This window comes from Sceloporus undulatus, chromosome 6 (assembly GCF_019175285.1).
Source record: "Sceloporus undulatus isolate JIND9_A2432 ecotype Alabama chromosome 6, SceUnd_v1.1, whole genome shotgun sequence".
Lineage (NCBI taxonomy): Eukaryota > Metazoa > Chordata > Lepidosauria > Squamata > Phrynosomatidae > Sceloporus > Sceloporus undulatus.
This window is the reverse complement of record NC_056527.1, coordinates 69,932,616-69,945,843: the sequence shown is the minus strand read 5'-3', so window position 1 is coordinate 69,945,843 and position 13,228 is coordinate 69,932,616. Positions and strand designations below refer to the sequence as shown.

General features: G+C 45.8%; 1 protein-coding gene across 1 annotated transcript in view; it reads right to left on the bottom strand.

Annotated features, from left to right (window-relative positions):
• The window catches only part of RAMP3 (receptor activity modifying protein 3), a 56,000-nt gene extending 47,278 nt beyond the window's left edge, over positions 1–8,722 (bottom strand). The window contains exon 1 of the mRNA XM_042476261.1: positions 8,272–8,722. Coding sequence (XP_042332195.1) covers positions 8,272–8,326 — 55 coding nt within the window. The 5' untranslated portion in view covers positions 8,327–8,722. The remainder of the gene's footprint in view (positions 1–8,271) is intronic.
• Positions 8,723–13,228: the final 4,506 nt, after the last annotated feature.

Here is a 13,228-nt window from a genome sequence, read left to right as displayed (position 1 = left end):
CATATCCAGGATCCCACTTTCCATGGCTTAAAAATATTCAAAAAATATATACATTCCAAAAAGCAAGCCTTGATATTGCCATTTTATATATATTTTGCTATGTTATTGTGTTTAGAAACAAAAACAAACAAACAGCTTCATTTATATACTGCATCATACTGAACTAACAGTGTCTAAGCAGATTACAACTGTAAACTAATTGCCCCCAACAATCTGAGTATTCATTTTAGCAACCTTGGAAGGATGCAAGCCTGAGTCGAGCTTGAGCCCTTTTGCTGCTATTGAACTTGCAACTGTTAAATGCACTAAAAATGTTTGATTGAATAGGCAGAGGAGAAGTGGAGGAGGAGGAAGTGAGGATATTCAACAATGTGCTAAGATTATTCACTTTTTTAGGTTGTAGTAATTATATGTGTGTTTGTATTCACATATTTTGTATATGTTTGCAAATTCCAGCATTTCTCACCATTTACTATCTTAAGTAGGGCTGCTTGGAACTGCAGTACAAAGCTTCTGCAGGACCACTATTCCCACCCTTGATTTACAGTCTTTCCATTCTAGATGCCTCTGTATGCACCAAACAAATGTACCAGTAACTACTCTTTTGCAAAAGCAAATTAAGTCAAAACCTTCCTAACCAAAACGTTAAGTGAATCTTCAACATGTATGGGTTTTTAATACACTATCATGTATCATTTTGAAGGATATAAAACAGTTTAATCTGAGTTAGTTTGTGAAAACTGCTTGCAAGCATAAAGATTTAGCAAATGGTGAACTAAAAGACCACAAAAGGTGCCCTGTATGTGCCTGTGAAAGAACAACATATACCAGTGCTCAGTCTCCAGGAAGGGTGAAAGAATACCTAAGTTTCAAGTCTCCATGTTACCATCCTCTTTCAGGAGCCCTTCACTTTAAAACATGTTGTGTGCAGATGTTATGTAATTACTCAAATAGTGAGGAACATGTACCATATTTTCCGGCGTATAAGGCGACGGGGGGTATAAGATGACCCTCCAAGTCGCCTGCCAGCAGCATCCCTGGATGCCCCTGAGGGGGTCTCGCACCGGCTGGAGGGGGTCTCTCTAGAGGCCTAAGAGAGGATCCTCTCGCCGCCATTTTTTTTTTCAAAAAGTGGCGGGGAAGCGGCTCCAGAGCCGGCCGGGCCAAGGAAAAGAGCGGCCCCTTAGTCCTCTGCACCACCGCCGCCGCCGGGGATCCTCCGATCCTCCAGCGGCTTCAGAAGTCCTCCACGGAAGCCGCCGCCGCCGCCATCTAGGATCCTCCACTCCTCCAGCGGCTTCTGCAGAGGACTTCTGAAGCCGCTACAGGATCGGAGGATCCCCGGCGGCGGCGCAAAGGAGTAAGGGGCCTGCTCTTTTCCTCAGCCCGACCGGCTCTGGAGCCGCTTCCCTGCTGCCTTTTGAAAAAAAAGGGCAGCGAGTCAAGCTGCCGAGAATCCTCTCCGGGCCTCTAGAGAGGTCCCCTCCAGCTGGCGCGAGTGCCGGCTGGCTGGGAGAGGACCCAGCAAGGACCCCAGAGACAGGGAGGTGGCTATGCCATTCGCCTGTCTCTGGGGTATAATTCTAGCGCATAAGGCAGACTTAAAAAGTCGCCTTATACGCCAGAAAATACAGTACTTTCTATCTGCTATAATACCCTTCCATTTATTTTTATACTGAAAACCACTGTCAAGACTGACCTCGGGGAAGTCAGAGCATGGTTTAGGCCCTAACTCTACATTAACAACAACAACAAACATAATGACAGGCTGAATGCTGAAGTCAGCTATAAGTCCACCCCCCCTGCCATGCAGGAACTCTCCATCAACCCCCGCCATGCAGGAACTTTCCATCAATGTCCATCCAGCCTCTGTTTAAAGTCCTCCAAGGAAGGAGACTCCACAACATACCAAGGGAGTGTGTTCCACTGTCAAACAGCTCTTGCTGTCAGGAAGTTCCTCCTAATGTTGAGGTGGAATCTCTTTTTTTCTGTAGCTTGCATCCATTGCTCCATGTCCTGTTCTCTGGAGCAGCAGAAAGCAAGCTTGCTCCTCCTCAATATGACATCCCTTCAAATATTTAAACAAGGCTATCATATCACCTCTTAACCTTCTCTTCTCCAGCCCCCTGTGTGAGATATGAAACATTTTAATTTTCTCATACTTCGCCTGTGGGGAGAACAGTAAATATATTTTCCACCTTTCTCCAGGGACAAGAAGAATTTTGACAGCTGTTTACATCCCTGTTAGCAGTAACCTGGGCTGCAGGGTTGTTTTCAGGTGCACTCCTTTTTCCCTTCTCTTTTTGCATATGCCTCAGTTGCTTGAGCTCACTGTGTTCTGAAAATAATTTTACAGAGTAAGATGAATAACAGAAAACTCCAGAGCAACTCCTCACAAGTACAGTGGTACCTCGGGTTACGAAATTAATTCGTTCCGCGGCTAATTTCGTAACCCGAAAAACCTTCGTAAGCCGAATTGCCATAGGCGCTAATGGAAAAAATAGCTCTCTGCTGCCCTCCGGTGGCGGCCTTTCCATTTAAAACAGCGCCGGTGTTTTTTCGTAACCCGAAAAAACCTTCGTAAGCCGAAACAATAAATCCCTATGGGATTTTTTCGTATCCCGAAAAATTCGTAAGCTGGGTAATTCGTATCCCGGGGTACCACTGTACCAGCAGTCCCCTAGTGGCAAATGGTGGGGCAAAAGAGATACACTTAAGGGAAGGAAATCCACTGGGTGGCCTTGGGCAAGTCATACTCTCTATCCTCAGAGAATGGCAATGGAAAACACCCTCTGAAGAAACTTGGTAAGAAAACCCAATTATAGGTTCACCTTAGGGGTGTCATAAATGGAAACAACTGGAGGGCACACAACAAAAGCAAAGGATCAAAAACAGTGAAGATCCAAATGCAGACACAAACACACTACAGTACTCAAAGCTCTTCTAAATCTTGTTTCTGACCAATGTTACAGATCAATAAGGATAAAGGCAGAGTGGGTATGCCTCTGAGATTGTGTGTTTGAACAGGTGCTCATCATCCACCCTGGTATAGTAGGCTATCCACATATGACTAGAAAACTTGGATTTTCTAATTGTACGCTTGCCAGTGAGCTACAGCTGTCCAATTAATATAACTGTATGAGCCATGTGCCTCTAAATATAGTTGTCCTGTATGCATGTTATTTTTTAGGTTTACAGCTCAGATATGTTATATGGTGTGTCAAATGATCCAGAGTGAGGACAGTAAAAGATGAATCTTTTCAACATACCCAAAGGAATTAACCAAGCTCTGCTGCTCTGTGACATTTCAGTTGATCATAGCCAGGGTACTATGTGTGGCTTACTGTGTGTGTTTTCAAATTGTGGATTATAACTCATTTCCTAAAACTACAATACTGAGGGGGCAGATATGCATGCACACATACATAATTGGGGTGGAATCAGAGTGAAATGGCAGCTAGAAAATTACATAAACCTATGCAAGAGATTGCACCCCTTTTTTTCTTAAAAAAAAGAGTCTGAAGTATCTGATAGCTACAAGTTGGAGGTTTCAAATGATCTTTTTCATTCTGAAGTGGAGAAATGCTACTCTATAATATTTTGTTGTTGCTGCTGCCACCAGTTAGTCCAGGCAATTGGGAATGTGGCCTCATGAGCCTAATTTGATATCCTACAGACCCTTCTGAAGACAACATGCAGAAAACTTGACTATGGGGCAAAACAGACTGGCAATAAGAGTTGGCATGGGGGTGATGTGGGGGCATGGCAACTGCATGATGCATGCCCCAATTCTGCCCCCATTCCAGCCTCACGCCACCCGCCCAGACTGACAGCAGGCAGCGTGGGAACACTCCTGCGATGCAGCAACCAGATGCCACACGCTGCAGGAGCGGAGAAGACCCATAGCGAAATGAGCACCTGTTCACTGGCACAAAAAAGAGTGGTTTTCTGACACTCCTTTTTGCGCTGGGGAAAAGGCCAGATTGGAGCCACGGCATGCAATTGTCATGGCCCCAATCTGGCATACAAAGGGGCGGCGTGATGCCACACCTTTAGGGCTGTCTGTTTTCAGCCTTAGTCACCTTCCCCCCTTCTCTCCTGTAAACTTTAAAAAAATTTTTTTGCCGGATAAAGAAACTTGGGCACGTTACAAACCACCATAAGGGACGTCCTCAGGACATCCTAGGTTTAAAAAGGGGTGTCACTTCTTGATGCCCCAAGCCTAATACATCCAAGGACACCCCTTTCCAGGCCTCGGGGAAGGGGCCTTTTGCCGCTTCCCTGCGGCCTGGAAAGCAGCAGATCAGGGGCTTAGCAGCTGCCGCTCTAGCCGCTGAGGCCCCGATCCAGCAGGGAAAGGGGCGGGTGCAGGCCACCGCTTTTCGGCGGTCTGTAATGCGCCTTGGTTTCACAAGCTAGCACTGAGATTTTTGTGCCTTTTTGTTTAGTCTTATAAATATGGATTTTAGAATTTGTCTCATAGTTCACATGACTATTCATAGAAAACATATCTAGAGGTAGCTGTGTTGGCCATGTAACAAAGTACAACAATATTCAAAATCCACAGAACAGTGATACTTTTATTAGGCCAACCAAAATGCACAAAATACATGCTGCAGGCTTTCAAACCTTCACTGGTTTCAAACAAAGATTATACAGGAGAAAAAAATTATGGCCCCTTTCACACTGGTGCTTTTGTCCTGGATAGATCCAGGCAGATCCAGTAATCCCAATACCAAATCTGTCCGGAATGATGTTCCCACTACCTTTACCGCGATTGAACCTCCCCGGTGCAATTTACCACACTGATGTTCACACTTCACAAAGTAGCAATTTAAGATGAAGACTCCTGTTGTCAAATGATTTACATATTCACTTCCGCTGTCATCAGTGGTGACATCATACAGCCATTTGCCAATGGCATGGGTGCTCCCCCCCCTTCTTTTAAAAAAAAATCTAGCGGCAACGTTCACATATTCTGTCAACTTCTCAAATAAAAACAAATGCCTGGGTTTAACATGTCTATGATGGTGAAAAGAGGTCCTCCATTCTAGCTTTATGCCCAGGTTACTTTATGCCCCCTTCCTTTCATAACTGAAAGGAAGTATATGATTCTATGATTTTGTCCTTCCCTCCTTCTTTTCTCCCCTCACGCTCTCCTCAGCCCACTCCCCACTTCTAGGTTCCAGGGCTTGCCATCCTCCCTCTTTGCCCCCTTCAATCCTACTGCGGCGCTTCAGTGGAAGTGGGGAAAGGATCTGCATCGAGCCTTGCTAAGGGAGGTAAAGGGGAGAGAGGGGGAGGAAGAGACGAGAAGAGAAGAGAAGAGAAGGGGGCAGCCAGGGAATGGCTCCCAGACCCCACCAAACAGTCCCCAAAGCAAAGGGAGAGAGGCTGAGGAGGGGGGGGGGGCAGGAAAGCAGAACAGGGGTCCCAGCCACATGCCAACAACAGAGCAAAAAGTGAACTTTTTGGCTGCAGTGGCGGGAGCAAGCAAACAAAAGGGAAACATATGTAGCACAAGCATTCACACATTCTATCAATTTGCCATATCTGAAAGGGAAACTTAGTAGCACAAGCATTCACATAATCTGTCACCAAAAAGTTTAAAAAATTAAAGAAGGCCGCATGCAAAGCAACTGGTGCGAGAGGGGAGGCATGTTCTGCCCACTGCCCACCCTCTGACCTTTATCCTTCCCCCTAAATGACTTGATCATGACTGGGGACAAGTTCACATTTGCCGGCACCATGAAAGAATTGGGTTTTCCAAAAAGAAACAGGAAAAAATCCACTTTTGGAAAACTTGTGCTGAAGGGGGTTTGCCCCGGTTCAGGTGTGCAAAACCCTGATCCGGATGTGCAAAAACCAGCGCCAGTGGGAACAACCAACTTTTAATCCGGGTTGCAATTTGGTCTATACGGTAGTGTGAATTACCCCTATGACAATGTTGGTCACAAGTCTGCAGGCTTATGACTAACATCGGCATATATTCTTTTCTCCTGATGAAGATCCCAGTGGAGATTCGAAAGCTTGCAACACATATTTTTTGCATTTTGGTTGGCCCCACAAAGGTTTCATTGTTTGGTAGGGGGTGGGTTATGTTATTGTACATGGCTATTTCTAGGATGTGTAAAAAATAGCAGTTGTAAAACTGATCATAAACTTTCAAAGGACTGGTTTAGCATAAACATCTGTAACGGTAAATGAATATACAGATATGCTAGGATATTATTTGTCTCAGAAGTGTCAAAACAATACCTGTTTTAAGGAAAGCTGAATCACTTGAAGTCATTTGTTTGAGATTAAAAGAAATTGCTTGGTTATATACATAACTGTAATGCACACCAGCCTATTAACATATGTAATGTAGCAAAAAGTTGAGAGATATGTATCTAGATTTAGGAACAGATGTTTGCTCTCACAAGGAAAAGGGGAAAGGGTGAGAGAAAAGTCCTGTCCTTGAACAGATGAATCACTGTTGTTTTTGTAAGCAAGTCATGTTTATTACTTGTCATTAGAACGCACTTTGGTGGGAAAGAAACTGTTCCAACTAAGCACCCTCCCCCCATAAATGACCTTTGAAAATGACTTTTACCATATTTGGCTTGCCTACAAAAATCAACACAGAAATAATTATGAAAATACTTGTGCATGTTTCTTATTAAAAATCTAAGCAAGATACAGTACACGATGTAACTACTAACACAGATGTAATTCTGGGGCCAAACATGCAGTTCATGTTCCACCCATCAAGTCCATTCTGTTCAGAGCAGTTGAAGTCATAGAATTATAGAATCATAGAATCGTAGAGTAGGAAAAGACCACAAGGGCCATCCAGTCCAACTACCTGCCATGCAGGAAATCTCAATCAAAGCATCCCTGACAGGTGGCCATCCAGCCTCCACTGTCAAACAGCCCTCACTGTCAGGAAGTTCTTCCTAATGTTGAGGTGGAATCTCTTTTCCTGGAGCTTGCATCCATTGTTCCGGGTCCTATTCTCTGGAGCAGCAGAAAACAAGCTTGCTCCCTCCTCAATATGATACCCCTTTGAGTATTTAAACAGGGCTATCAAATCACCTCTTAACCTTCTCTTCTCCAGGCTAAACATCCCCAGCTCCCTAAGGCATTCCTCATAGGACATGGTTTCCAGTCCCTTCACCATTTTAGTTGTCCTTAAGGCAAGGCGTAGGAAAACATTATGTACTGAAGCCATGCTGTTGCATTGTTGCTGTCTGTTGAGTGGACTCACAGTGGCAAATGTCTCTCCATCAGTGTTGCCAATTTCTGGGGAATTCCCTAGAATTTGAGGAATTTAAATAATTTCTTTCTGGGGATTTTGGCTGAATAATATTAATAAATATTGGGGAATTCTGGGGACTTTGGATTTTGGTAAAACATTCCAGGGAATTTCTTTGAGGCTTGTTGGCAACACTGCTCTCCACAGTGTTTCAGATCATCTTGACTGAGCTGTATCCACACTGGAGAAATGATCTGGGTTTAATTTCCCTGGCTGAGTGCCATGTCATTCTGGGAACTGAAGTCTGTGGTGGCCCCAGAGCAGAGCGGAGCTTCAGTTCCCAGAGTGAAATTAGCATTGAACCAAGGAAATTAAACTGTTGTCAACCGGATTATTTCTCCAGTGTGGATACAGGATGCGTGGCCTGGGACGGATTGATAGCACAGCTTCTACTATGAATTCCTCTTCACTAATTCCTGGAGTTGACTGGAGATGAAACGGAATACATAGATAATGGATTAACCATCCATTGTGAAGCCTCGCCCTCCCTCCAGTCCATCTCCCTTGGTCCAGGCCTTGGAGGTAGAGAGGAACTGCTGGACCTCTTACCCTTTCCCTCCACCACTTCCTTCTCCTTCTGTGTCATGTCTTTTTAGATTGTAAGCCTGAGGGCAGGGAACCGTCTAACTAAAAGATTGTATGTACAGAGCTGTGTAATTTTACAGCGCTTCATAAATAAAAGTTAATAATAATGATAATAATAATAGAGGAGAGCAGTGTCAGCTGTAGACGAATATGCTACCAAAGATATCAAATGATAGAAAAGTTGGCAATAACCACAACCCAAAACTATCTAGAAAAGCCAGCTCCCTGGTTTTTTAAAATAATAACAAAAAGCTATGTGAAAACTTTTAGTCCAAACTCTCTCTCTCTCTGTCTCCTGAGGGAAAGGCTGCTCCTACTCCACAAGGGACCCTCCCTTGGCATCCTGAGAGGGAAGAGGGGAGCAGCCCAGGAGGACGCCCCTTACTTACCGCAGGCCAGAGAGAGGGAAAGCTGCAGCAGCCCGAAGGCGCGGAGGGTCTCCATCCTCCTTCCTGGGGCTCCCCTTTGCCGCCACAGCCCCAGCCCCAGGCGGGGGAGGCAGGGAGGGCAGGGGCGCCGCTGGAAGGGCACCGAGGCAGGCCTCCCTCTGGCGCCACTTGGCCTCCCTCCTCCTCTCAGTCCTCCCCTGATCCTCCCGCCTTCATCCCTGCCTTCCTCCGGAGAGATGGATGGAAGAAGCAGGCGCCTCAGCCTCAAGGCCTGGGAACGGGGCGAGGAGGTCGCCTCCCTCCCAGGGTCCTTCGGAGGAGGAGAAGGAGGGGGGCAGGGCTGGCCTAGCCCAAGCCCTGGGAGAGGCAGGCGCCTTGCTCCCGGAATGCGGTCCCAAACAGAGGCAGGGGGGCTCCAGCTGTGGCTCTGTCTGCCTCTGGCTTCCCTGCCCCTTCGGCCCCCTCCCTCCCTCCCGTGGGTCGCTTCTTCCTCTTCCTTCCCTTCCCCTTCCTTCCTTGAACTCTGGGAGGCCCATCTTTCGCTGCCTCTCAGCATCCTCTTCCCTCAGAGGGTCCTTAGAAACCAAGCAAGCAAGCAGCCTTTCTCCTTTGCCTCTCTTCATTGCCTCCACACTGCAGAAATATCCGCTTTGACACCGCCATAACTGCCCTGGCTCAACGCTGTGGTACTCTGGGATTTGTAGGTTGTTCCCAGAGTTCCACAGCGTTGAGCCATGGCAGTTACAGCGGTGTCAAAGCAGAGTATTTCTGCTGTGTGGATTCAGTGAAGAGAGGCAAAGGGGAAAGGCTTTTTACAGTATTTGCATATTTCACAACAAGCTACAATTCCCAGAGTTCCACAGCGTTAAGCCATGGCAGTGACAACGGTGTCAACCTGGGTTATTTCTTGGCTGAAGGGAGGCTTGAGGGCCACAGGTGGGTGGCTTCGGCACGCCTTGAAACGCGTCCCACAGCCCTGGCAATGCAGCAGCACCGACTTCGATGAAGTTTATCTCACAAAGGAGAGTGGGAGTTTATCCCATGAATATCCCAGGGAAATCACATAATCGTGTGAAACGATTTCACACAACATCACACAAAAGCTGCTGTTAAAGTGGCCGCAAAGAAGCATTAACACGCCTCTTTTTACTTTCGGGATTTCAGTAACGATGCATTTCTGATATCACTGCATGCGATAATCATTTGCATAATTACTTGTCATTTTTGCTTTACTTGCGAGATGCTTTAGATGTGCTTTAATCTCTCTCTAATGCTGAATTTACCCCAGTGTGATAAACTCCAATGGCAATGTAATCGTCAGGAACGTGGAAAGGCTTCTGGGTGGCTGGATGTTCCAACGCTTTCACCGTCTCCCTTGCCTAGTCCCATCCTTAGCAAAGGATAGCTCCCTTTTTCTCCACTCAAAGACAGCTTCAGTCCAGGAGCCATTCACAAATGTGGGATTAGACCCTCCAGAACAGAGTTCCAAGGCATCAAGGAAGGGTTAAAGAGCTGAAATTAACAGCATACAATCGGCCTTCCACATCCACAGATTTCTTTATCCATGGATTCAAGCATCCACGGTTTAAACATATTAAAAAGAAATACATAAATTGCAAAGAGGAAAATCTTGCTTTTGCCATTTTATATAAGGGACACCATTTTACTATGCTGTTGTATTGAACAGGACTTCAATAGGAATAGGGGATCCTGGAACCAAACACCAGCAGATACCAAGGGCCCACTGCACAAAGATTTATGGAGGGGGGTGACAGTAACCCCAGGGTTGCCTTTGAATTTTCTTCAAGAGCTTGTCCCAGTGGCTATATCTGAAATTTCTCAGATTCAGAGTTTAATCACTGGCCCAGATCAATGTCAAGATGAATCTGTCTGTGTAATTTGGATGAGAAATGCAGTCCATGAAAAGGAAATATTTCTTTTATTCTATGAGCCAGTATGAGTGTTGGACTACAACTCTGGAGACTCGGGTTTGGATCCCTGCTCAGCTATAGGAACTCACTGGGTGACCTTGGGCAAGTCACACTCTCTCAGCCTCAGAGGAAGGTAATTCCTCTAAACAAATCTTGCCTAGAAAACCCATGACCTGAAGGCACACAGCAACAAGATGCAAGGCACCAGACATGCTTTCAGATAGCCAGAATTGATTAGGACTTCCCAGCACTGCCTGACAGTGTTGAGCATCTACTGTATACCTTTAAAAAAAAGTTCTGGGGTCTGTGAATATGCTGTAGTCATTACAAATGCTTCTTGACACATTACTTTGTCCTCAGGGCAATTTAGGTCACAAGTGGAAATTACCAAACTCTTGGCAACCTAATAATACACTTTCTGCAATGAAGATTATCAATTCTCAAATCTTAAAGTGGAAGCAACATCAAGAGCTACTGTGGTTAATCTGAGAAAAATTCGTCTCTCTAAATCTTCCAATGACTTTATTTTCTATATGCTCTGTTTATTCTTTATTATGTCTTTGTATCTGAGTCATATATCTAAGGATTTTCATCTCCTTTTCATCCTGGAGGGAAGTGACCAGTGGGGTCCCACAAGGCTCTGTCCTCGGGCCAGTTCTATTCAACATCTTTATCAATGACTTGGAGGACAAAATTGGGGGAATACTTATCAAATTTGCAGATGACACCAAATTAGGAGGAATAGCTAATACTCCAGAGGACAGGATCAACATTCAAAATGACCTGAACAGACTAGAAAACTGGGCCAAAGCTAACAAAATGAAATTCAACACAGAGAAATGTAAGGTACTGCACTTAGGGCAGAAAAATGAAATGCACAGATATAGGATGGGGGACACCTGGCTGAATGAAACTACTTGTGAAAGGGATCTAGGAGTCCAAGTAGACCACAAGTTGAACATGAGTCAACAGTGTGATGTGGCAGCTAACAAGGCCAATGCGATTCTAGGCTGTGTCAATAGAAATATAGGTGCTTTCTGCACCGCCATTTGGGACGTCCGGAGGACGTCCCATTTTAAAAAAGGGGCGTCTCTTATAGACGCCCCTGGGCCTAGTATTGACTCCGTCTGTACAAGATGGCGCCGGCCCTTCTACATGGCCGGCGCCATCTTTGCATATCGGACGCTGAGCGTCTGTACGCGTCGCGTCTCTTGTGACGTAGCGAGTGCGCCCCTGGCGCCTCGCTACGTCGCAAACGCGACGGAAAAAGAAGCTCCATTTTGGAGCTTCTTTTTCGGTCCGCGCGGGAGTCGGGCCGTGTGAAGGCTCCGGCTCCCCCGCGGACCTACTGGCGGCGGCGGCAGAGCGCCGCAAAGCGGAGGTATGTACCCCGCCAAAGTGTCTAGATCCAGGGAAGTAATAGTTCCACTCTATTCTGCTCTGGTCACGCCCCACCTGGAATACTGTGTCCAGTTCTGGGCACCACAGTTAAAAAAGGACATTGAGAAACTGGAGCGTGTCCAAAGGAGAGTGACTAAAATGGTGACAGGTCTGGAAACCATGCCCTATGAGGAACACCTTAGGGAGCTGGGGATGATTAGCCTGGAGAAGAGAAGGTTAAGAGGTGATATGATAGCCCTGTTTAAATATTTGAAAGGATGTCATATTGAGGAAGGAGCAAGCTTGTTTTCTGCTGCTCCAGAGACTAGGACCCGGAGCAATGGATGCAAGCTGCAGGAAAAGAGATTCCCCCTCAACATTAGGAGGAACATCCTGACAGTAAGGGTTGTTCGACAGTGGAAAACACTCCCTCGGAGTGTAGTGGAGTCTCCTTCCTTGGAGGTCTTTAAGCAGAGGCTAGATGGTCATCTGTCAGGGATGCTTTGATTTGGATTTCCTGCATGGCAGGGGGTTGGACTGGATGGCCCTAGTGGTCTCTTCCAACTCTACGATTCTATGATTCTAAGTATGCTCCCAATTTAAAGTCGAAGGCTTTCATGGCTGGCATTCATAGTTTTTTGTGGGTTTTTCGGGCTATGTGGCCATGTTGTAGCAGAGTTTCTTTGGGTGTATATACTATGTGAGCCTGGGAATGCAGGAGTGATTTGCATGTGTATTGTTCTGTGTTGATGGCTGGCCTCAGGCTGGGAGGCTAATGCAAAAGAGGATTGATGTCTGCTAATTGGTGATCATTATCTCCTGGGAAAGCCCCTGACTCTGAATGGTTTCCCATTTGCATTTGCTGAGTCCTTATTTTGCTATTCCTCAGGACTGGTAGCCAAATTTTGTTCACTTTAAGGGTTTCTTCTTTCCAGTTGAAATTATCCAGATGTTTGTGGATTTCAATGGCTTCCCTGTGTATCCTGACATGGGAGTGGTTGGCATGATCCAGAATTTCCGTGTTTTCAAACAGTATTTTATGCCCAGGATGGTTTGCAACATGTTCTGCTACTGCTGATTTTTCTGGCTGACCCAGTCTGCAGTGCCTCTCATGTTCCTTGATTCTTGTTTGCACACTGCGTTTGGTGGTCCCTATGTAGACTTTTCCGCAGCTGCATGGTATGTGATAAACTCCTGCGGCTGTGAGAGGGTCTCTCTGGTCCTTGGCTGAGTGAAGCATTTGCTGGATTTTCTTTGTCGGTTTGTAAACCATTTGAAGGTTGTGCTTCCTCACCACTTTACCTATTCTGTCTGTGACTCCCAATTCTGTCATCCAGGTCATTGATAAAGATGTTGAATAACACTGGCCCCAGGACAGAGCCCTGTGGGACCCCACTGGTCACTTCTCTCCAGGATGAAAAGGTGCCATTGTTGACCACCCTTTGGGTTCGGCCAGTTAATCAATTACGAATCCATGTAACAGTTACTTTGTCTAGCCCACATTTTACAAGCTTGTTTGCAAGAATGTCATGGGAAACCTTGTCAAAGGCCTTACTTAAATCAAGATATACTATATCCACAGCATTCCCTTCATCTATCAAGCTGGTAATTTTATGAAAGCAAGAGATTAGATTTGTCTGGCATGA